This window comes from Scomber scombrus, chromosome 10, assembly GCF_963691925.1.
Source record: "Scomber scombrus chromosome 10, fScoSco1.1, whole genome shotgun sequence".
NCBI classification, from domain to species: Eukaryota; Metazoa; Chordata; class Actinopteri; order Scombriformes; family Scombridae; genus Scomber; species Scomber scombrus.
In genome coordinates, this window is record NC_084979.1 from 16,181,173 (window position 1) to 16,203,010 (window position 21,838).

General features: G+C 38.8%; 1 protein-coding gene across 2 annotated transcripts; it reads left to right on the plus strand.

Annotated features, from left to right (window-relative positions):
• Window positions 1-720: 720 nt before the first annotated feature.
• Window positions 721-21,766, plus strand: LOC133987379 (RNA-binding motif, single-stranded-interacting protein 2-like). 2 transcript variants are annotated; one of them, XM_062426719.1, is made up of 14 exons: window positions 721-835; window positions 8,492-8,685; window positions 12,064-12,122; window positions 13,543-13,634; window positions 15,831-15,988; window positions 16,366-16,445; window positions 16,589-16,698; window positions 16,834-16,880; window positions 16,975-17,068; window positions 17,279-17,329; window positions 17,949-18,059; window positions 18,398-18,478; window positions 18,576-18,666; window positions 18,804-21,766. In XM_062426719.1, the coding sequence occupies exons 1-13, from the start codon at window positions 764-766 to the stop codon at window positions 18,651-18,653; spliced, it is 1,227 nt and encodes a 408-aa protein (XP_062282703.1). In that variant the 5' UTR covers window positions 721-763; the 3' UTR covers window positions 18,654-18,666; window positions 18,804-21,766. The 2 variants fall into 2 exon arrangements, with proteins under 2 accessions (XP_062282703.1, XP_062282706.1); XM_062426722.1 differs by having other exon boundaries at window positions 8,495-8,685.
• The last annotated feature ends 72 nt before the right edge of the window (window positions 21,767-21,838 follow it).

Below are 21,838 nucleotides of genomic sequence, written 5' to 3' on the forward strand. Positions count from 1 at the left end.
AACTTGGATCGAAACAAGGACATAGCACAACTGCGTCCCTATTTGCTTTAAAATATACCGTGAACAAATATATTCTGAGATAATTTGCCATTAACAGCAGTCGACACCGCTACTTTTGAATTAAGGAGGAATAGGGCACATCAGAACAAGAAGTAGTTTTTCTGGTTTTCAAACCCTTATAAGAGTAACAGTTATTCCAGGTCACAGTAAGTGTTTACTCCCAACCCAGGAAATAGCAGTAGTGCTATTCACTTCTGTGCATCACTGCATCTTGACCTGAAGCTCATTTAGCTTGACACCAAAACCAGCTGCTAAAAAGATTGACTGAAAGGGTAGAGGGTCTTCAAGGGGGGCAACATGCTTCTCCAGAAAGTGCCCAAAAATCACCAATCCCACTCCTGGCTCTGATGCAGATATGGACATCTTATATGAGTCAAACCTTATGTATACTACAGTTCTGCTTTTCTTCACCAAAAAAACAAAATCCTAGTTGGATGACTTGGATTGGCGCTTTTACAGAGGAATTTATAGTTATATATCTAAGTAAAATATGTTTTCATTTATTATTTAAAAGGAGAGTAGGTTTGTAGATAAAGTCAGTTTTATATCACATGAGCACATAGGTAGTGTAGTGTGTGGAGCACATCAGAGTGCTGGGAAGAGCGACTCCAATCACTACCGCTGTTCCTGGCTCAATTTCCCTGGCTGACGTCAGCTGACTGCCTTGGCTCTCCGCTCCTCCGGACACAGCGCCGTGTTAAAAATGCTGCTCTCTGTGCCGCCAAGGACAGGAATCAACCCATACAACGGCTACCCCGTCAAAAACAACAAGAAGGTAAATAGCAACACCACAACCTACTTCTATCCTCTCTTACTGGATTACTGAGTTATATTTCTCGATGCGGTGTTGTTGGAGCTCAGCCTCTCCAGTTAAAAGCTGCTCGGCTGTTTAAGCTGCAGTGTCCTTGAAAGTGGATCACAGGCGACGTTTTAAATTCTCTTACTTGCTTGTTTGCAAGCCTTTGCTATCGTCTTCCTTGATGCTGTCGCCACATTGTTATAAATGAGCACTGGGCCCGTTACATTGTTGCCCGTTGATTACTACTACAGTTTCGTTTGTTCGGATACGGTCGCTGTTCTCTTCCTACACCTCGCCTGCACACCAGAGCGCAGCTTACAAATGTGCTGTAGATGCTCGCATTGCTCACAACAAGCTAATAAAGGCTAATTATATTCCCCTTATATAGAAATTCTAAGGGGTTAAATTAACTGCATCTTCGCTTAGGTAATATTTTCATTGAATTAACCACAAGTTGGCAAAGTTTTTTTCCCTCTTTTACGCGTACCGATATGCCCCACCCCTTCAATCCTGCTAATGATGACTGAGAGGGTTTTGCATGGCACTATGGAGAAGAGGAAAGTTACAGAGACCATGAATCATGTCTAATATTACCATGTTGTGTGTGGATATATGGGATGTTCAGCTTAGTTGTAGGGCAAAATGACCACAGAGCTGGAACAATATATAAGGTCTAATATTGATTAACTTGCTTACTCAAATGAATAATTCATGTGTTGCCATTCTTGTGTGTGTGTGCAATCTTTTCTGATGGTTGTATAGATTGTATAGATTTTTTACATTTGAAATTCCGGTTTGAACAGTATGATACACATAATTGTTTGCAACTACAGTTTAAACTGCCATTCACTTCCAAGAGAGCATTTTGAGTGCTGATTCTTAAAGAAATTGTCAAGGTTAATGCCAAAACGTGTCTTTAAAAGACTGCTGATAAGGTGTGACTGGAATGCTGATGCCTGACTCTCAGCAATTCTTGAATAACGTTTGAACCAAACTGAAATCAAACACCTCCCTCCTCTCCTTCCCTGTGTTATTCCCTTCCCTGCCTCACGGCTGGCAGGAATTCAGATTGCTTAGATTAATGACCTGGAATTCCTGGAATCCTGGATTCAGACAATGTGCTCAGTTCAAGAGGGGCTCTGCAAACTCAAACCTTTTTCCTTGAAAGAAGACGTGTACACACCTTTTTTTCTCTTTTTTTTCTTACACATTTCAGATAGTTACAGCGCCAAAGTCACATAGAGGGAGGACTTGTAAACCCAGCGTCAAGTGGTAACCCCTGGTCTGTGTCTTTTACTACGAGAAAAAGGGCGGAGAAAAGAAAAGGATTAAGAGATTTCCCCCCTTTTCCTCTGCTTTCGATTAACACCCCCCCCACCCCGTCTTTTTTTCTTCTCCCCTGTGTTTCACATACCTTGATTTCTTGTCTGTCAGTTGTTCAGTTCACATGGAGAAGAGAGCCTGGACATTCCTCTGTAACTGATGTCTTAAGAATTTACTTTCAGCTCACTTGATGCCTGTTTAAAACAGACTTTTTCAAGCTCCTGATTAGGTTTTTCTGGTGTTTTTTTATAGTTGACTGGATTGAGTCAGGAGGAGAGTGAGGAGAAGTCTCACCTTTTAACCATAGGACGCCAAGGATTTTCATTTTAATTTCTTCCTACCTTGCACAGTTTTTCTTGGTCTCTGTTTTTCTTGTAGCTGCAAAAACATAATACAAAGATATTAAGTCTGTAACACTATGATCTTTTCCACTGTGCCTTTGAAGGTTTCTTATACCAAACAGGTAGGACTCCACTTTTAAGATATTTCTTTATCATTTAAGATACAATATTTCATGTATTTGTAAATTTATACTTGTTTCATAGGATAAATAATTGCTGTTTTAGCAATATATATAGATTATTTTTTAACAGTTTTACTTGCATTATTGAAATGATGCTACACCATTATGTGGATTAGGGTGAACAATCTGGAGTAATATATATTTTTTACACTTTTAAATTAATGTAATTATTTGTCTCAGGACTTTTTAAGTAACTATATGCTTATCTTAGGATAAAGATAATTAAATGAAAGAACCAAATGGGATGATTGTTCTGACATCCTCAGTATCAGAAACAAAAAGAAGGTTGCCTCAAAGCTGTCACATTCAAGCGTCACATAATCAGGCTCACATCTTTGCTATTCCTATTGAGTTGAAGGCATATATCCTGCCTCACTTAACGTTCATTGTTCTCTCTCGGATGACAAAGTCCTTGAGTCACCTGTACTCCCTGTGGGCATCACCTTTGCTCCCTCCAACTGTAATCACCTCATCAGTCTTAAGTTGCTTCCTGCAGCACTCCTCTTCTCTCTGCACCATACTGTAGGCTACTTACTGTAGTTATGTTGCTTGCACAACTATAATAATGAGACAAAGAGCTATACCCATCTTCCTCTGACTACTAACTGTATAAAATGTGATAATTCTAGGATGTGAGGACTGTATGTTGTACTCACAACGACTGGAAGAAACTGTGCATTTGTTGTCAAACTAAATGCCTCCTGTTTTTGAAACCATTTGGTGCTCATTGTTTATTAGTGTTTGCTGTATGTGCACAGAAGAGTCTCCAGGAATGTAGTTCAATTTAACAATGACAGCTTGAACCCTAATCTTAAACCCAACACATACCCCCCACCTCAAGGGGGGGAAACACAAACGTTTGTGTATCACAGAGGAATGTAAGGAATGCTCTAAGATGACAATGTGATGCATGTAAGGTGCAGTGTAAACAGATATGTAGGCATCTGTGGACTGAAGAGTAACGAGTAGGAGAAAAATCAGTAATATTCCAGGAGGTCACATTTTGGGAACTAACTGAAAGGATATGTAGTCTTATTTAAGTGTCTCGTCATACTCTCTGACCTTCCCTCCCTAACTGCATTTGTGGTCTTCTGCATGCATATGTGTCTGCATCTGCACCAGCACATTTGGCTTTACCTTACATGGGTGGCAAACACCTGGAGCTGGGCACTGGTGCAGAGGGGGAGTAGGTGTGGATCTGATTCACTGCCATCTTTTTCTCACAAGGAGCCTAGCAGAGCGGTCCTAATGAGACACTACCTTCTGACTGGAGAGCACATGAGAGGGATTAGCACTTTCCGCTAACAAGCTCAGATCCCAATTAGACAGGCCTCACTAGCCAGGCTTGGGCCCAGACTCGGTCTCCCGTCAGATCCTATCTCCCCAGGCCTCTGCAGGTGCATCCCTCCTGATAGTCTGTGCGGTACGCCTACAGTGAAAGCATGGGAAAGCACAGGAAGAGGCTGTGATTGTGGAAAAACAAACAGTGTACTATTGATGCTAAAGAAGAGCGGGAGATTAGAGAAGAGGACCAAGATGAATGGGCTCTGTGAGTCACTGTGATTTTCTCAGCTTGACTAAAAAGACAAGGGGTATGTTCTGAAGGCTGGGTCCAAAATGTAAGCCAGCTGAGTAGTAGGGATACAAAAAAGCTTGTAAAAGAATTGGTATTTCTGGTCATATTAGTAGTGTTTGAAAGGATGTTACTGCTATACATATATACAAGTTATAAGTAATAAGAGTACACATTTCTTCTGTATTCAGGGTTTAGCAGTGAGGTCTATTAGCAAAAATTGCATTCATATTTCACACATACATCATTGTACATGCTTAATGTGCATCTTTGATCATGTCAATTTTTATAGTTATCCTGCCAATAGACAGTGCTTGAGGTAGGCTGAAAATCTGTGTATGATACTTATCACTTGGAATACAAGTAAATGGACTTTTACTCTTATCAGAAAGGTTTGATTACTGGAAGTAATAATTTTAACAAGTCTGTATGCTCTCAGTTTGTTACATCTCCTATATTCCATGTTTGAGGGGCTTAAAATTTTGTTATTACAGACAAAGGAAAATATCCAAGAGTAATAAACCTTATTTGAACATAGTTAAAGATGCATCAGAACCATTAGCAAGCATTACATTTATTTTTGTGCATGTAATGTAATGAAACGTTACAATGAGAAAAACTAACATAGGAACACCTTTTTGCGAGCTAATATAGTTTAACACATAGCAAAAATTACAGGAAAAATAATAAACATTAAACCTACTTAATTTAACCCTTAATGTTGCCATTATTCCATTTCCATTATCCCATTTCCACTTCCATTTAATCCATTTGGACTGAGCAGAGATTAAAATGTTTGTCATGAAACAGATTTTGACCCTGATTCAAAGTTCTTTTCCGCTACTAACATTTCTACTCTTGCGAATACTGCAGTGAATTCTAATTCAGCTGCTTCACAGAATCATTTCCATTTGAATGTAAACTGTTTTGCAAATATTCTTAGTCTCCCTAAAAATTATGATCAGCTGGTACATAATTTATCCTCCTTAAATTTGAGTTTTCTGTAATCACTCTAACTGAAACCTGAAGAATCCAAAGGACTAGACCTTTATGAACTGCTGTCATATAACTCTACTCACTTCATCAGACATCTTTGCTCATCAAAATTTTGATTTTGCTAATCAACATAACATTTTTCTAAATTCTGATGAAATAGAGGTTAAATCAGTTTTAATTGAATTGTTGTGTGACACAAACAAAAATGTGGTCATACATAGTATTTATCAACCACCAAATACTGACATTACCTATTTTAATTATAGTATCATTGACACTTTAGCTTATAAATACAAAAACAAAACATGCCATATTCTCAGGGACCTCAGTATTAACCTTTTTCGAAGTGAAGTTCATTCTCAGAAGAACAGAAGATTTTCTAAACCATTTATAGGCAAGTTATTTTTAAGGAAATATTTTTCAGAGAAACATAAAAGCTTTTGTACACAATACATGTTACTTGACATTATATTATAGTTCTATATTATGATTATGTATAATTCATCCATATTTGATATAGTGTAATATTGCAGGGGCAAGAACTTTTCCAAAATATATGTATAAAATATTGCTGCTACAGAAATAGTTATCATTAGCAGGTTACTTTTTACTAAAAAAAAAAAAAAATCAAATTGTTGATGATTTATTTTGTACGTTAACATTCTTCAAATATGTACATGTGCTTTAGGGAGAGCTGTTGAAGTTCTGTGTTGACTGATGAGATGATGACGTTTAGTTGGAGCTCAATTTGTTGATTGGTTGTGGTTCATTGGCACACACATCATTGGTTCCGACATAATGGAGTATTTTGAGTGTTGTTTTTTTTCCTGTTGCAACATCCAGGCCTAGTTTAAATACTTTCTGTCATATGTAATGATCCCTAATAGTCTTATACTAGTTGCCAAGACCAGATCCACAGCAGAAAGGAATAGAGGTCATAATTAGCTTGATTCCAGCACTCTTTTGACAACTCCCTCTCTATTAATAGGCTGGTGGTCCAGTGCTAACCTTTTGGTGTCCAACAAGCCATCCCATTGTTCCCGGGGGCCAAGCCTGGTGACCCTAACTAATCAAACAGTTCCTCCTTCTCTAGCACTGAGAGGGAGGCAACACTAAGGCCAAACCTAGCTGTCATTTTACTTACAATCCAATGTAATTGAGTTATTCTGAGCTATGGTACCAAGAGATTAGTCATGAATACAACCATCTGATGAAAACAGCTGCCACAAAAAATTACCAATGCATCAGTTACATGTGCACACACATACATTTAAGATTCTGTATTACTGCCATATATGTAGTTACATTTAATGCTGTACATACCCCATAACATGCTCCTAGTCACTGTGAGTAAAGTCACTGCATACTGCTCCTTTTATATGTTAACAGTGTAGAAGGGGCATAAGTAACAGCCTGATCAAGAAATCTGTTCTGGAGAAGTGACATTTATGTACAAGCACATAACCCAGAGCATATCATTTTTGACAGTGATGATATATACAGTCATCTGAGAGATTTGCTAAATTACGTGACCTTAATTCTTATGAAAAAATACATTTAGGGGGCTGTATCCATGCATATAGTTTAGGTTTCAAGAATTCTGCCATCTTCCCAAGACAATAGCAGTGAATGGAAATGGTTTGTGCTGTTCAAAGCGCTGAAAAAATCCATTTGAAAAACCCAATTTAAAAGTTTATTTCCAGAAACAATGTCCCGGTTTCTGTGGATAATCCACAAATCTCACTGTGAACAGTTTTCATTGGAACTCCCAATGAAAACTGTTCTCAAAACCTTTCCAGCTTTAACCCACAACATAAAAGCCTCTCTTGCAGCATAATGTAGCTCAGCCACTTTAGTTCCACCCAGATTTAATATTATACGCTTTGTTTTTACATTTATGAAAGGATTCACTTGCCTTCACTAGATAAGCAAAGCATATGTACAGTAGTTCCCATGTATGGTATACTTTTTTACAGTTCACATTTCTGCCAAAAGCAGCATGTCTAAACCATCACTAATATATATATATTTAAAAAAAAAGAAAGAAAGTTAGGGAAAAGTCAGTATCTCTTCAAAATGTTTTGCAAACAAAAAAATATTGTCTAAAATATCTGAATTTAAGTCCCCAATGTCATGTTGTCTATATGAATGAGTTAATACAGCTACTCTATTAAGATGTTCTTCTGAATTTTGATACAATTAAATTAGCAGAGAGGTATTAATAAGACTACTGTACTATAGTGCCAATGCCAAGTCAACATTAAAGACTGGATTATACTTAAAATCTGAAAATATCTCGAGTCTTCCTCATTTTTTGTGCACTGATAGTGAACATTGATAGTGAACATTGACCATAGGGTCACCATTTATTTATCTCCCAGCCAAGCAAGTTATACTGGAGAGACTAAATCACTGCTGGCTGCTTGTTGAAACTACGTCAGTTTGATTAATTTTCACAGTAAATGGTTGAAGTATCTATATAACATTGTAGTTGGGGTTTTCTATGATTTTAGCCTTGTTAAACCAGAGCCTGTAGGACATTGTCCATATGTCATACCCACATACAAAGACAATTTCTGTACATCTTTCTGTATGACCTATTAATATGAATATGTGCATGTTTTTTTCTGTTTATGATGCATTCTGCAATCTCACATATTGTTCTTTATCATAGTCTTTGATTCGCTTCTTTCTTCATAGGCATCTGTTTTATTTTCTCTCTAATTTCATCTCATCTCACCTGACTTGCCAAATCAGAAGAAGCAGCTAATTTGCTTTTGATATCCTGGCTGTGACCTTCTGGCCCCATTTTGACACCTTTGACACCATATCATTAGGTTAACCAGCCACTTTTTTTCCTGTTCTGGCTAATTGTGTCCTTTATTGATTTTCTTCTCTTCAGCCTGTAGTTATAGTAAATTACTCAGTGAACCGTTCTTAGACCCAGTTACTTACTACATCAGTGCATATATCCAATTTCATGGAGCTAAATAAGTAAAACTACTTGCACTTTGTTGCTTCTGCAGTTGTTTATGTTTTTATTGTGTCTGTTCTTGTGTACACTGTAACACTGAGGGAACACAATTTCATTTCCATGTAAAATGAGTATTGCATTTGGAGAGAATGACAATATATTCTACCTTGAACCTTGAATCTGCTTTGTGCCTTCATGACTACACTATCCCAAATCTGACTATGCCCTATATTTGTTTTGCAGCAGACGTATGTGTCCCCTTCCAATCATCAGATGGCTCCTCCAAGCCCCAACAACAACAGCAACACCACCACCACCTCTACCATCAGCAATGGCAGCAGCAATAGTGGAGGAGAGCAGCTGAGCAAAACCAACCTTTACATCCGTGGCCTCCATCCAGGAACCACAGACCAAGATCTGGTCAAACTCTGTCAGCCGTAAGTCACCCAAAAAAACGATTTCTCCAACCTCTACATGCACACCCAATAAATCTTCCTCTGGCTTTCCTCTGCACGCATGAACCAGTTTAGGGGAGCAGAGCAGATTAAGATAGAACAGAGTGATGGGTGAATAGATAGATGAGTGATGGCTTGTTGACTGGCTGAAGGCAATAAGTATTGCATGACTACTTTTGCAAATACAGTAGATGGATGACTCTCTAACAGGTGAAATGCACATGAATGCTTTAGCACCCCTTCAAAGGTATTTCTGGAACAGAGAAGAGAGACACATTTTCATCCTTGTTTTTAAGGCCCATCATTTAGTGGCCTTATGGAAAAAACAACAATCATTTGGGCTGCAAACTGAGACCTTTCAGTTTGGCACAGTGAAAGCACAGACTTTCCAACAACTAGGTACAGTATGTTTAGTCTCTCTCTCACACTAATGCTTTCTGTCTGTCTCCTCTTGCTCCTTCTTAGACATTTAACCTATATGAATTATAGGTTAATTATGCTTCTAGATCATCATCATATAATATGATTACAATGAGACTGTCCTAATTCAAAGTCATGTTGTGTACTATTATGTACCATGCAATGTTTCTCATCAGAGTGAGTCTTCAAAAACTCTGCTGTAGCTAGCATATAGTCTGACATCAAACAGCAGCATCAACCAATCCATCCAATATGTTTGTTAGTCCTTCAGTGGGAGACATCAAAACAAAAAGGGGCTGAGATAAATGATCTGGGCTTTCTTAATTGAATACTGGAGTCTGGTGATGAGAACCAGAGGAGCAGAAACAATCTAAGAGAAGAGAAGAGTGAGAGAAAAGGAGGGAAAGGGGAGCCAGAGAGATTGAAAAAGGGAGAGAGGGAGGGAGAGGCCTGCTATTTTACAGCTGTCTGGAAGATATGGCTCACATGAGGCTGCCCAACCCTACAGGAAACGGCGAGCCCAGGGGAAAGGGAAAGACAAACAAGGGCAATGGCATGAAGGGGGGAGGGGAGGGGGGGTAATGTGGATGGAGAGAATCAGAGGGGGAGGAGTGAATGGAGTTCAGGGTTTGTGTGTCAGGTGGTGTTCTGTGGGGGTAGTTCTCATATTTCTGCTTTTACAGAGTAGATAAAATCACTGCATGAAATTTGCCTTTTAGCAGAGCACATTAAAGCCAGTGTAATTCTCAGTTAAACTAGACTGAGAGAGGATAATGTATCCAATAATAGTTAATACAGAAAATCCTTGTAGATGAGGATGTAAAACAGCAGGAAGACAAGTCATGAAGGGGATTAGATTCACTTTAATAAAGTTTGAAAAGTAAATGTGTGCATACTGTCAGGACAAAACACTCCCGGAGCTCCCCTCCCCCCACACAGAGAGTTGTTGTATGCAAGCTCGGAGATCTACTGTGTATGGAGTGACAGATGAGAGGAGGGGATGGGGGTTGATTCCCCATCTCCGGCCCCTGCAGTTGTCTCTCTGGGTGCCTCACTGTGGCTCTGGTTCTTGCCCTGGTCCGTCTCTGGTGGTTGACGATGGATGGACATTGGGCTTGACTGTGGATGCTGTGCTCTCTCACACATGGCTGAGTCTCCAGCCCCTCTTCGCTCTGCATCATGTAGCCCGAGACCTCTGAGCACAATTTAGTAAACGGGTATCTCAACTGTGTAAGCAGAGAAGTGCAGCAAGCAGAGTTCACAGCTTAAAAGACTAGTCATAATGTGGTGTACTGGACTGGTTGGATTGCTGTGTAGCCACAGTAATGATGCATATGAAAAATAGAGGAAGACATTGGCATATCCACTCAGTGCAATTGGTGTTATCCTATGGCCTGGAATCAGAAATGCACTATGAAATAGTCATGTTATATAGAAACTCAAATGCATAATACATCAGACCTTTACTTAACCAATACTGGATCGAGTTTGCAAAGAATTTGGATTGGACTGTAAGCTGTAACATATAACAGCGTCTGTCCGCTCTACCTTTGGTTAGAAAAGAATGTCAAGTCAAAGCAGCTTCATGTATGTAGAATTGCTGGTTTTAGGGTATAAACACAAATGAAAGACTTAAGAATGAAACTTTACAAGAAATCAGATATGGCAAAAAGCCCCTGAGTAAAAATATGTTTTAAGTTATTTCTCAAAGTCCTCAGAATCCACAGAAGAAGGGAGTTAGTTGTGTAATGTGAACTATAGTAGATGGTAAACAGTGATATAGGATCAAACCAATGATTGTTTAAGGATTTTGCATTGCCCTATATTGAGACCTATGAGTAAACAACTAAAGTAAGAGAAGTAAAATGGGAACACACTGTATTATATACTATATGTGTATCCTTTATTTATATTTCCAAAATGTAATCGTGTAGTCAATTGTTGTATTGTCTAAATCAATTATGTAGAATTCTTAGATATTCCAGTAAACACTTCATTATCTTCACATGCGACTCTAAGGCACTTTGGTACAAAATAAATATGCAAAGATTTCACTTGATTCTAAAGGGAGAGTAATGTAAAAGAATCCATTTCATCTCCAATTTGGAGCAATCCAACAGATTAAATGTCAGATAGCAATTTTAGCCGGTCATCACTTAATCCTTGTTAATAAAATGTATTCTAGCCCAGATGAAATGCAGTGTCACTGGATCAGAGCTTGCTTGCATTTAAAGGGACACTAAGACCCAGCGGAAAGTCGAGTGCTGCCTAGAGAAGCTGGTTAGTAGAATGAGAGTGTGGCTGGGAGCCAGCATTGGACAGGACAGCCAAGGAGAGGCATATCAGATTACACTGCATGCACATGCCTCGAGAGATGGGAACCGATAGACACTCTGCCGCACAGACGCATTTGCCTGAGCCAGATCCTATGCTATGCATCTGCAGTATCTATAGTATAGCTGGCCAGCTGGATAGATGATGCAGGATTTTCATATTGATAATGCGTTCTGATGCAATGTGCTAGTGCAGCAGAGACATTTATTTCTACCATATTTTCATGTCATGTTGGATTCCCGTCGAGGTATGATTGACATCTGTGTGTGAGCTGGAATGAATAAAAATGGAAAATCTATAGTTGTCTCCAGCATACAGAAACTCACGGGACATTACTCTTATTTCATTTAATTTATGTCCCACCCCCTCTCTCTAGATTTCCCTATGCACATCATTTATTATCAGATGGTGTATTCAGTGTCATTGCACTGAATCTATCATGTGAATTATAATACAATCATCATGGAGCACAGTCTCTTAGGGTGTGTCAAATTTACAGAGAAACCATGTTGCCTAAGCAGTGTTGCAATAGTGATATTCAATGTAAACAGGTAATTATTTTCAGTTCACATTGCACTCCTGAGTGTGAACCTCACTGTTTTGCAGGTTTGGGAAAATAGTATCCACCAAGGCGATCCTGGATAAGACTACCAACAAGTGCAAAGGTGAGAAATAAAGGCATCAGCTGGTTGATACAAACTGTTGAGCAGAGGCTAAAAGATCAGTTCAGAGGAGATTCAGTCCAGATGAGCTCAAAAGTATGTTAGTATGTACAGTATACCTTTCCTGTATGATGAATTTTAACAGGAGCCATTATTGGAAAAGTACCTGTTGTATGAAAACCAGAATTAAAGCTCTCCAGTACGCCATGCTTTATTTACCAAACGTTTTCGGCTATCTTGCCTTCATCAGGGTGGTCAAGGGATAATACAACCAGAAATTCCAAGGTCACCAAAAAGGTTTACATATTTATTTTTGGAATCGGGGTCTTTGTAATGATAACTGTCCGGGAGATGAATATCCCATTTTGTGTTAATGTAAGAATTATGTAAGGATATGACAAGTAATGGGAAAAGTATTTTGCAACAGTATTATTTAAACTACTATTATTATTATTATTATTTATATATATTATAATAATTTGATTACAGTGGGATAAGCCAAACTGTATTTGTAGATTAGGTTCTGTCTTGTAAATTGTTCCACCTTTGTTTAAGTAATTTACAATATGGTGTTATTCATTCCTGACTATTATGATCTTTTTTTAAAGATTTATTTTGGGCTTTTTGCCTTTATTTTAGCTAGTAGGTGGCAGAGAAGCCGACAGGAAACAGAGACAGAGAGAGAGGGGAATGACCTGCAGAATAGGTCCCTGCCCGGATTCGAACCAGGGCATTCGCTCTAACCACTCAACCACTAGGGCACTCTCTGACTGTTATGATCTTTTTTTTTTTTATCTATACTTCACACCATGCAACTATGATCCTGAGTCAATAAATATCAATTTTAAGATTTGAAATCCATATTATTTGCTTAACTTATATTATAATTTCATTTTAACTACCTACATCCTAGATTGTAAACAAGATAAACACTTAATATATCAATGTTGGAGAAATGCTTAGATTTCTTGGATCATGCCTGTCAAGGAGATAATGTATTCATTAACACCTTATCTTGTCAGTTGACGATATTTTCACTGCATATCAACAACAAAGGAGTGAAATAACGTCAGAAGAAAGCCACTACATAGATTAGTCATCTCTGCAGTTGTTAGGGTGTGTGAAAAATTACAGATTGCAGTTGAAAGGATCAGTATCAACACATTACTGATATATTTGTCTCAATAAAGCTGTTTGCCTTGGTTGCTAAATGGTTACTGTGTGTTAAACTTCACACTATACCTTAACAGGTGTGTATTGTGTGACATAAAATGGACATAGCTGACAGTCTCTTTAGACTCAGACACTTCCACTGTGAGTGCTTCACAAGTTCAAATTACATGCCTGTGTCCATAGAATCCTGCAGTGTGCATATCTTGTTGTCATAAGTTGTATGTCTTGCTGTGTGTGTCTGTCCCTGCAGGATATGGCTTTGTTGACTTTGACAGTCTGGCCTCAGCTCAGAAGGCAGTGACGGCACTGAAGGCAGGTGGAGTGCAGGCTCAGATGGCCAAGGTAAGAGCCCCACTCGACATGTCAATATTTGGTGGGTTTATTTATTACTACTTAGTATCACTTTCCTTCAGATTGTTGGCCTGAGTTAAATTCTGAGCACATGAACAAGACATTGTGACAGTGAGTCAGCGACTCAGCAAAAGTTAAAGGATGAATTATTAATTTCAAATTAAATGATGAATCATTAACCTTGCAGCAGAAGGTTACGCCACGGTCTTATCTGCTTCTTATGAATGTCTCCTCAAGCTCCTTCTCTATCTTCCTTTCCTCACATGTTTTTTCCCCTTTTTGTTATACAAGCCATGGTTGCTGAAAATAAGCCAATTAAGCCACAGTTTGTTTGTGTGTGTGAGCGTGCTTGTGTTAACTGGGCGGAGCAATGCATGTGCACATGGTTGTATGCTTAAATCAGTGTATTTATAGGTATTAATGCGCTATAGAATATGTGTGCACACAATCAAGAGTGCATGGATGGACACAGGTACATGTGTCTGTCATGCTTCATAGTGGTGCTGGTGGAGTGTGTCCCAGGGCCTGCGCTATGCACAAAAGACCTGTCTGTTCTCCCTGGTGGCATCTGACTCAGTGTCTGAGCAGCTCCCCAGTCAGCAGGGCCCTATGCCCAGCCACCCGCCCTGTCAACACACACACACACACACACACACACACACACACACACACACACACACTCTCACACACACACACACACACACACACACACACACACATTATCCACCAGCCTTGCCTCAACCAGATTATGACACACACTCACAAGTACGCGCACACACGCACGCCACCAACACCCTGGGAAAGCTGATCTCTCGTTAAGCTGGATCACTGACATTCATATGGCTTCTTGCTCGCAACATAACTTGATTTCACTCACCCCTTCACTCTAGGTTTACAACAAGGCTTATGTTTGCGTCAGATTTCTCTCTGACTCACTCTGACTCATTCACGGCTGAAATCCACAGTGGGTCTCCTCTGCTCACTCTCGTGGGTGCGAGCCTCATTGCTTGTATGCGCTGCTGTGAAGGAGGAGGGAGGTGAAGGAGAAATCACCTTCAGCGCAGATCGCAGCAATTACACATGCATTATTCATGGGATGGAAATTAATTCACGCTACATTTACAGGTTTTTAATCACATCTGCACTCTGAGATAATGAATATGCATAATGGTTAGAGGGTGATACAGATTGGTTATCTTACAAGATACTGTTGGTCAAATTAAATTTGTTTGAGTAGGAAGAAAAGAAAACAAAAAAAGGCCTACAGAGTAGTTCAGAACTGTAAAATGAAACTGACATTTTAAGAGTTTCTTAGAGGTGGTTTTCTAATAATGTCAAATTCAGATTTGGAATAGCTGCATAATTTGTTAGATTTATGCAAGCCAACAGAGCGGGCCTCTGTGCCTGCACTCAAGGTCAGGATTAACACATGAATATAACGGCTTGAATGCAAGCGAAATATTATTACCATGACATAGGAAACAGGATGATAATGTTTGTCACGTGGGGAGATGATAGCACAATGGTTTAGATGTTCTTCAGATAATTTCCAAAGGTCTTTGTCCAAAACGTCTTTGCTGTGATTCTGCACTGAGCAAGAGCATGTAATGACTTCAGAATGATTGTCCATGGATGGAGAGCCATTTGAAATTTAATTATGCTTTGATATCACATTACCTGGATCCTGCATGTTCACTCTTAAAGAGGCTGGTCTCACACAATGGGCCTATCTTCTAACCTTTTGGTAATAACATTTGGACGATAAAGTATGAGAGGGGATGAATACAAGTTGAGAAGATAAAGATAGTCAAAATGAGGGAGAAGTTCAGCTAAAGTCCAGCCAGAGTGCTATCTCCACCATCTCTGAATATCTGTTTTCTCCTCAGAGCTCACTTTCTTTCACAAAGCCAAAATGAAATGCGCCTTCAGCTTCAAACCCTCTACCCTTTCTTTCAAACTGTTGTTTTAACTGTCTAATGTCCTCCCCTTGACATCCTTCATAATATCAGACATCTCACACACCTTCCTTTTTAAAAGGTTATATAAATCCCCTCATGCAGTTTTTGTATGGCTTTTGATTTTTGGAGGGCTCCAGTCCTAATTCCACAGTTGTGGAATGAATGGCTCTGACTGCTCCTCATACTCATTTCTAAGTCTTTTTTTTAATTTTTACTATTTTGCACTCAGCAACAGGAGCAGGACCCCACCAACTTGTACATCTCCAACCTGCCGCTGTCCATGGACGAGCAGGAGCTGGAGAACATGCTGAAGCCCTTCAGCCAGGCCATTTCCACTCGCATCCTCCGTGACGCCAATGGAACCAGCCGGGGAGTGGGCTTTGCCAGGTATAAACTTGGATATTTTGTTAAGTGATTTAGTACAGCTGGTTAAAATTGATTAGTTATAGTGTAGCCTCATGAATTGAAGAAAATATTCAGAAACACAAAGAAAATGTTCAGATTTAGAGTACTCAGTGTTGAAGGTGTATTTTTACTGTACTAATCATGGTGACTGAGCCCTCTTGTGGCCAGTATGGGTAGAACTATCTACCTGAACTATTCAGATGGCTGCATTTGTACAGTATAATTCTTGTATCCACCTCCAGAGCCACAGCTGCATTATTACTCTATATTCAAGTAGGAAACATCAGTGACTCTTTGTACCCTCTACTGTTGAACACAATATTTTCTTTTAATTAACACATATAATTACTTTTCTACAGGATGGAGTCAACAGAGAAATGTGAGGCCATCATCCAACATTTCAATGGAAAATATATCAAGACTCCACCTGGAGTTCCAGGTCAGTTTTCCCTTTTTTTCTGAGGTGATAACTGTTTGGATCTTGCATCTTTAAAACAAATTACCAACCAAAAAAATTTAATTTATGATACAGGATGTGATCTTTCATATAACATAATTTTTTTCCTTAAATCCCCGGTGCAGTGCCCCCAGAGCCCTTGTTGTGTAAATTTGCAGATGGAGGCCAGAAGAAGCGTCAGAGTCAGGGGAAATATCTGCAGAATGGCCGGACCTGGATGAGAGATGGGGAGACTGTGAGTTTGTTCTTTTCCTTCATGCATGACTCCAGTGAAAACTGTTCATGTTTATTATGCAACATCACTTGAGGCTTCTGGAATAATACACTGATAGCACTCATAATAACACTGTCCTTTGTCTATTTCCTCTAGGGAGGAATGACCCTTACATATGACCCCACCACAGCCTTACAGAATGGGTCAGTACTACGAGTATGAAAAAAAGCCCTTGTACACCCAGGGGGAATGGGATCATGCTGTGGTGACTAATATCATTGTGCCTCTTTTTTGCAGGTTCTACTCCTCTCCCTACAACATTGCCCCAACCCGGATGATTGGGCCGACCTCCCTCTCCCCATACATGCATTCACCTGTGTCCACCTACCAGGTACTGGGGTAGTTTCAGACCCTCAAAGCTGGGATGTTAATTAGTTAAGATGCTTAACTTAAGTATCCTGTCATTGTAAAACATTAATTGCCAAAAACTGCTTTACAATACAGTTGAATTTAAGGTATTTCCTGTTTTATAAATTGATAAAAACATGTTTATATTATGTAAACGTGTCTTGGTACACTTGTGTCTTTCTTGTTTCTGCAGGTACACAACCCATCCTGGATACACCACCAGTCATACATTATGCCGCCCACAGTGAGTATCTTGAATATTAAAGCTATTGGTCCTCTTTCCTACTTTAGTACAGAGGAAGCCTTTTAACATCTTGTCTTCACAATCTGTCAGACTGTCTGTCTTTCTGACTGACAATGCCTTTATGGTCAAGGATCAAGCTGACGATTTTCTTTACTTTTCCTATTGTCAACAAATCTCATTTGCAGAGCCAAACCAATGATAAACTGATCCCACTTACTGTGTGTGTATCCAAACCATGTATTTGTTGTTGTCGAACATCCGATTCTACTTACAGAGCTTCGCTAGCTGGTTGTGCTACATATCACAAGCTCTTGACTTTGTACTGAAGTTCTTTGATAAATGTACAATGTAGTACAAAGATGTTGTGGTTTTAGCACAAGTTGGTGAACCTCTGTAAATGGAACCTTGTTTCTGCACATGTGCAGTAATCTCTGCCGTACAAATAGCTGCTCTCCTGAGACTGAAAATGTGATAGCTGTTATTAGTCTTTGGAGCCATTTCTAGTTCATTGTTGGTTTGGTTCAGCACATGAGATTTGTAGACAATAAGAAAAACAGAGAAAATTGTCAGCCATATCCTTAAATGGCAAGTGCTTACACCACTGTATGTTCTTCCATAGGGAGCAGTCCTGACACCAGGAATGGATCACACCATGTCCATCCAACCAAACTCCATGATCGGCCCCTTGACACAGCAGCTCAGCCATCTCTCCATGGGCAGCAGTGGCACAGTCAGTACAGCCAAAAGCAGCTTTTTTTTGAAAATGCAAAAGTTGATGTTGATGTGAGGCGATGTCAGTAAACTGCACAAAGCACACTCTGGCATTTCTGTGTTATACAAGATGATACCCAAGGGATGAGAGAAGCAATGATCTCAGCTTTTACTGAGTGTTTCATTCACCACTTTTTGGGATCTGCCAAATCCATCTGGTGGAGATAACTTTTTTCAATCTGCCTTTTATAATTTAAGATGATAAAGGCACATGTAATATGACACATAAATCTTGTATGGTGCATCTTGATTTTCATTTACACATCTTATAAAGTGATAATTTCCATTCTCTTGCAGTACATGCCTGCAAACACATCTATGCAGGGGACCTACATTCCCCAGTACACCCAAGTGCCTGCCACCAACATCTCAGTTGAGGTAATGACTTCTGTATTCTCTCACTAGAACAGTATGACGCTGAAATGTTATGTGAAACAATTACTCATGGATTTAATCTTTGCTGCCTTCCTCTCAGGAAAGTGCCGTCCAGCAACCTGTTTCCATAGAGACACCTACAGAACACACAACCTACACCTACCAGCATAACAAGTGAAGAGGTAGCAGAGGTGGGTTTTGATCATTGCTGGTGTGTGCATCTCTATGTGTATTTCTTAGTATGAAAACATTTTTATCATCATGTGGTACTGCAAAAGGCAGCTGTAGCTCTTGTCTCTAACCGTCTGGTATTGTAACCCTGTGTCAGACCTTCCACTGGAGCCTGATTGACTCCCAAAGAGGCCCTGAGTGCTGAAACTCAGCACAGTGACTCTACGCGTTATGCGCGAGACACTCGGGAGGAACATGGACTGTTACACAGAAAGGACAAAAAAAAAAAAAAAGATATTTTCTACAAACTCATATTTTAAAACAAACTCTTTTACTCCAAACAAACCAGGCTGGAGGATGGCAGGCGATGGGAAGCGGAAGAACAGAATGAGGAGCATCTATTTTGATAATAGTCAAGACAAAAAGTCACATAGGCACACACACACAAAAAAACCACACACGACACACATTTAAAAGGATTTTTGAACATAATTTCATTTTCTTTTCTTCAGTAACACTACTCCGGGGAGCTAGAATGAAACCAGGAAAATAACATTTCAACACCATGTTTCATTTTGAGTCATGTTTTGTTTTGACCTCTTGTAAGATGTGCTGATTTTACTTCACTTTTTTCTGATACGTTCAGGCTTTGAACCTGCCTTTTGTACATAATTCTTTGTTTTGGTGTGTTTCTAGCTTCACGTGTCCTACTTTGATTGATTGGTGCAAATATATGAATACAGAACGCTCAAAAAAACAAATTGAAGACATCCAGTGACTCATATTTTGGACCGGTTACGGTGCTGGCTTGCATTAGCTTCTCTTGAAATGGCAGCAAGTTTATCAGGTTCAGAAAATGTACCTGAAGAGGTTTTGCTGATTTTTGGCACTTGACTCTCAAATAATTTATAGTTCCAACAATCCCATCAAAGCTTCAGACAATCAGAAGATTACAAAAGAAAAGATAAAGTAGAGATGATGCTCATTCATGACAGATTTCACAGAGAAGACTTCTATACAAGAGTTAAGTAGATTTAAAGCATTCCAGAGATTATGATCAGAAATATTGGTTAACTTTGAGCTGCTCCGCTTGATGAAATACAAAGTTGCTTAACAGGGATCACATCTCACTCAGAGCTGCCTGTAAATAAGAGAATTAAAATTATTTAGGCTTTCTTTTGATTTCCTTTCATCAGTGTAGTAATGCTTCAGTTTTTTTAATGACAACATTGTCTGAACATAGCAATTTAGTCATTGCTGTGTTTGTTTTTTGTCCCAAGCATCCCTTTTATACAACTCGAGTCTGAATCTTCCCCCGAAAATGTCCCAAAAATGTATTTTCTGAAGCAAGAATTAGATGTTGTTATTAGAGTATGGAGTTCTTATTACATAGATATGGAGATCAACTGGTAAAGCGTGGCTCTGTCCTGTTATATCTCTTTAGGTGGATTGATATGGCCAGTGTAGTGATGCTTTAATATTGGCCATTGCTGTGTGTTTGCATCTACTTCTACATTTTTGTTTTTCACTTTCATGTTGTTATTTTCTTTTTTTACATCTCTTATTTAAAGGTTTTCTTAAGTTTTTTTTAATTCATTTTTTAAATACTGTTAAGATTGATCCTATTTTTCAAAGAAACTTTGATTTTATTTTTGATAGTGTGTTATGTGCTTCAAATAGTGAGAAATAGATGTTTTCAGCTTCTTTTTTTTGTTTGTTTGTTTGTTTGTATGTTTGCATACTTCTGTCGTTCTGGTTTCTGCATTGATGTCAAAGAGGCTTTAATGTGTGTGTTTTTTTTAAAAGACATTTCCGTTCTGTCTGTGTCACAAATGTTGGCACTTTATGAACATTGCTCCTGATCATGAATGAATCATTTGTGCTAGGTTCAGACACAGAGTTGTGCCCCAAGCATTTGGGAACAATGCCAGAGAAATATATGTTCAAAACCTTGACTTACCTCATCCTGCCAGAGCAATGTAGATTCCGTTTGTGTACAAGGTTCACAGGCAATAACCAACTACAGTAGGTCTCATGGCTGTTCACAGCTGGTACTGTGTCCGCATCCTTTAACTCTTCCGTCCAATGCTCGGAAAACACGCCCAAGGTCTGATGATCTATGCAATTAATTTATTATCCTTTTAAATGCAATACTACAGATATCCAAGAGACACCTCACATGATGAAAATGGATCACCTCGTAAAATGACCTCACATTCTGGCTCACTTTCATTACACATGTATGTGTTATATCGCAAGTTTTCTGACTGACACATTCAGCTTTGGTTCATTAATTGTTAGTACAATTTCTGCATTAAAAGGGAACTTGTTCATACCAAATGTGGTTGTTGTTATGACTATAGAAAATGTAGGAACTAAAAAATATATGGCAGGTGTGCTTATGTGTATTAAGGCAAGTGTTGCTCTCTTGTCTACCCAACTTTTTTATTTCACGTGGACTTAGCAGAGTTGTTTTAGATGCAAGTCAATATTCCATCCAGTAGCCATTTTTATGTTTTGGTAAAATTGTATGTGTACAATCTATTTGTTTATTTCCTTTTCTTGCAGAGTAATTGAAGCTGTTTTCTGTTCTTAAAACATAAAACTGTTCCCGGAGTGAATTTCACAGAAATTCTTTAGATTTCACTGGAAGGGAAAGTGCTACTCAGAATTGGGCTTGATATCTGACTGGAAGTTTTTTCTCATGCACTGCTAATGTTGAAAAGTTTTGTTTTGGTATATCAAATCACTCTGCATATACTATAGATCTATGAAGCAAAGAAATATTTACATCTTTTGATTAATACTTTGTGTTCATTCCATTATTTTTATCCAAAATATTGAAGAAAAACTGAGTGGTAGCTCACTGAGAATAATGAACTATTGCTGCTAATTTTGGATGCAAAGTATTTAGAAATCTTTAAGCTGAAGGTCATTCTGTACATCAAGTCATATGTGGAGTCAGTTTGCAACTCATTGTTCCACAATGTCCATGCAGCCTTCTTTTTGTTTTGTGCATAAAAAAACCTCTCCTCAGTAAATGTTTGTCTTGTCTGTGCCATGTTGCAGGTCTTTTGTCTCCTTCATAGAAAAAAACCCTACAGCTATTAAACTTTTTAACTTTAATTTGAACTTGTCTTTTTTTAACTTTTTTTTTTTCACTGTGGTTTTCATGCTTCTTAGACTAACTTT

Coding starts and splice junctions, on each gene's coding strand:
- LOC133987379 (XM_062426719.1), top strand. CDS start 764: ATGCTGCTCTCTGTGCCGCCAAGGACAGGAATCAACCCATACAACGGC. Junction 8,686..12,063: donor CTGGTCAAACTCTGTCAGCC/GTAAGTCACCCA, acceptor ACTGTTTTGCAG/GTTTGGGAAAATAGTATCCA. Junction 18,479..18,575: donor CCACCAACATCTCAGTTGAG/GTAATGACTTCT, acceptor CCTTCCTCTCAG/GAAAGTGCCGTCCAGCAACC.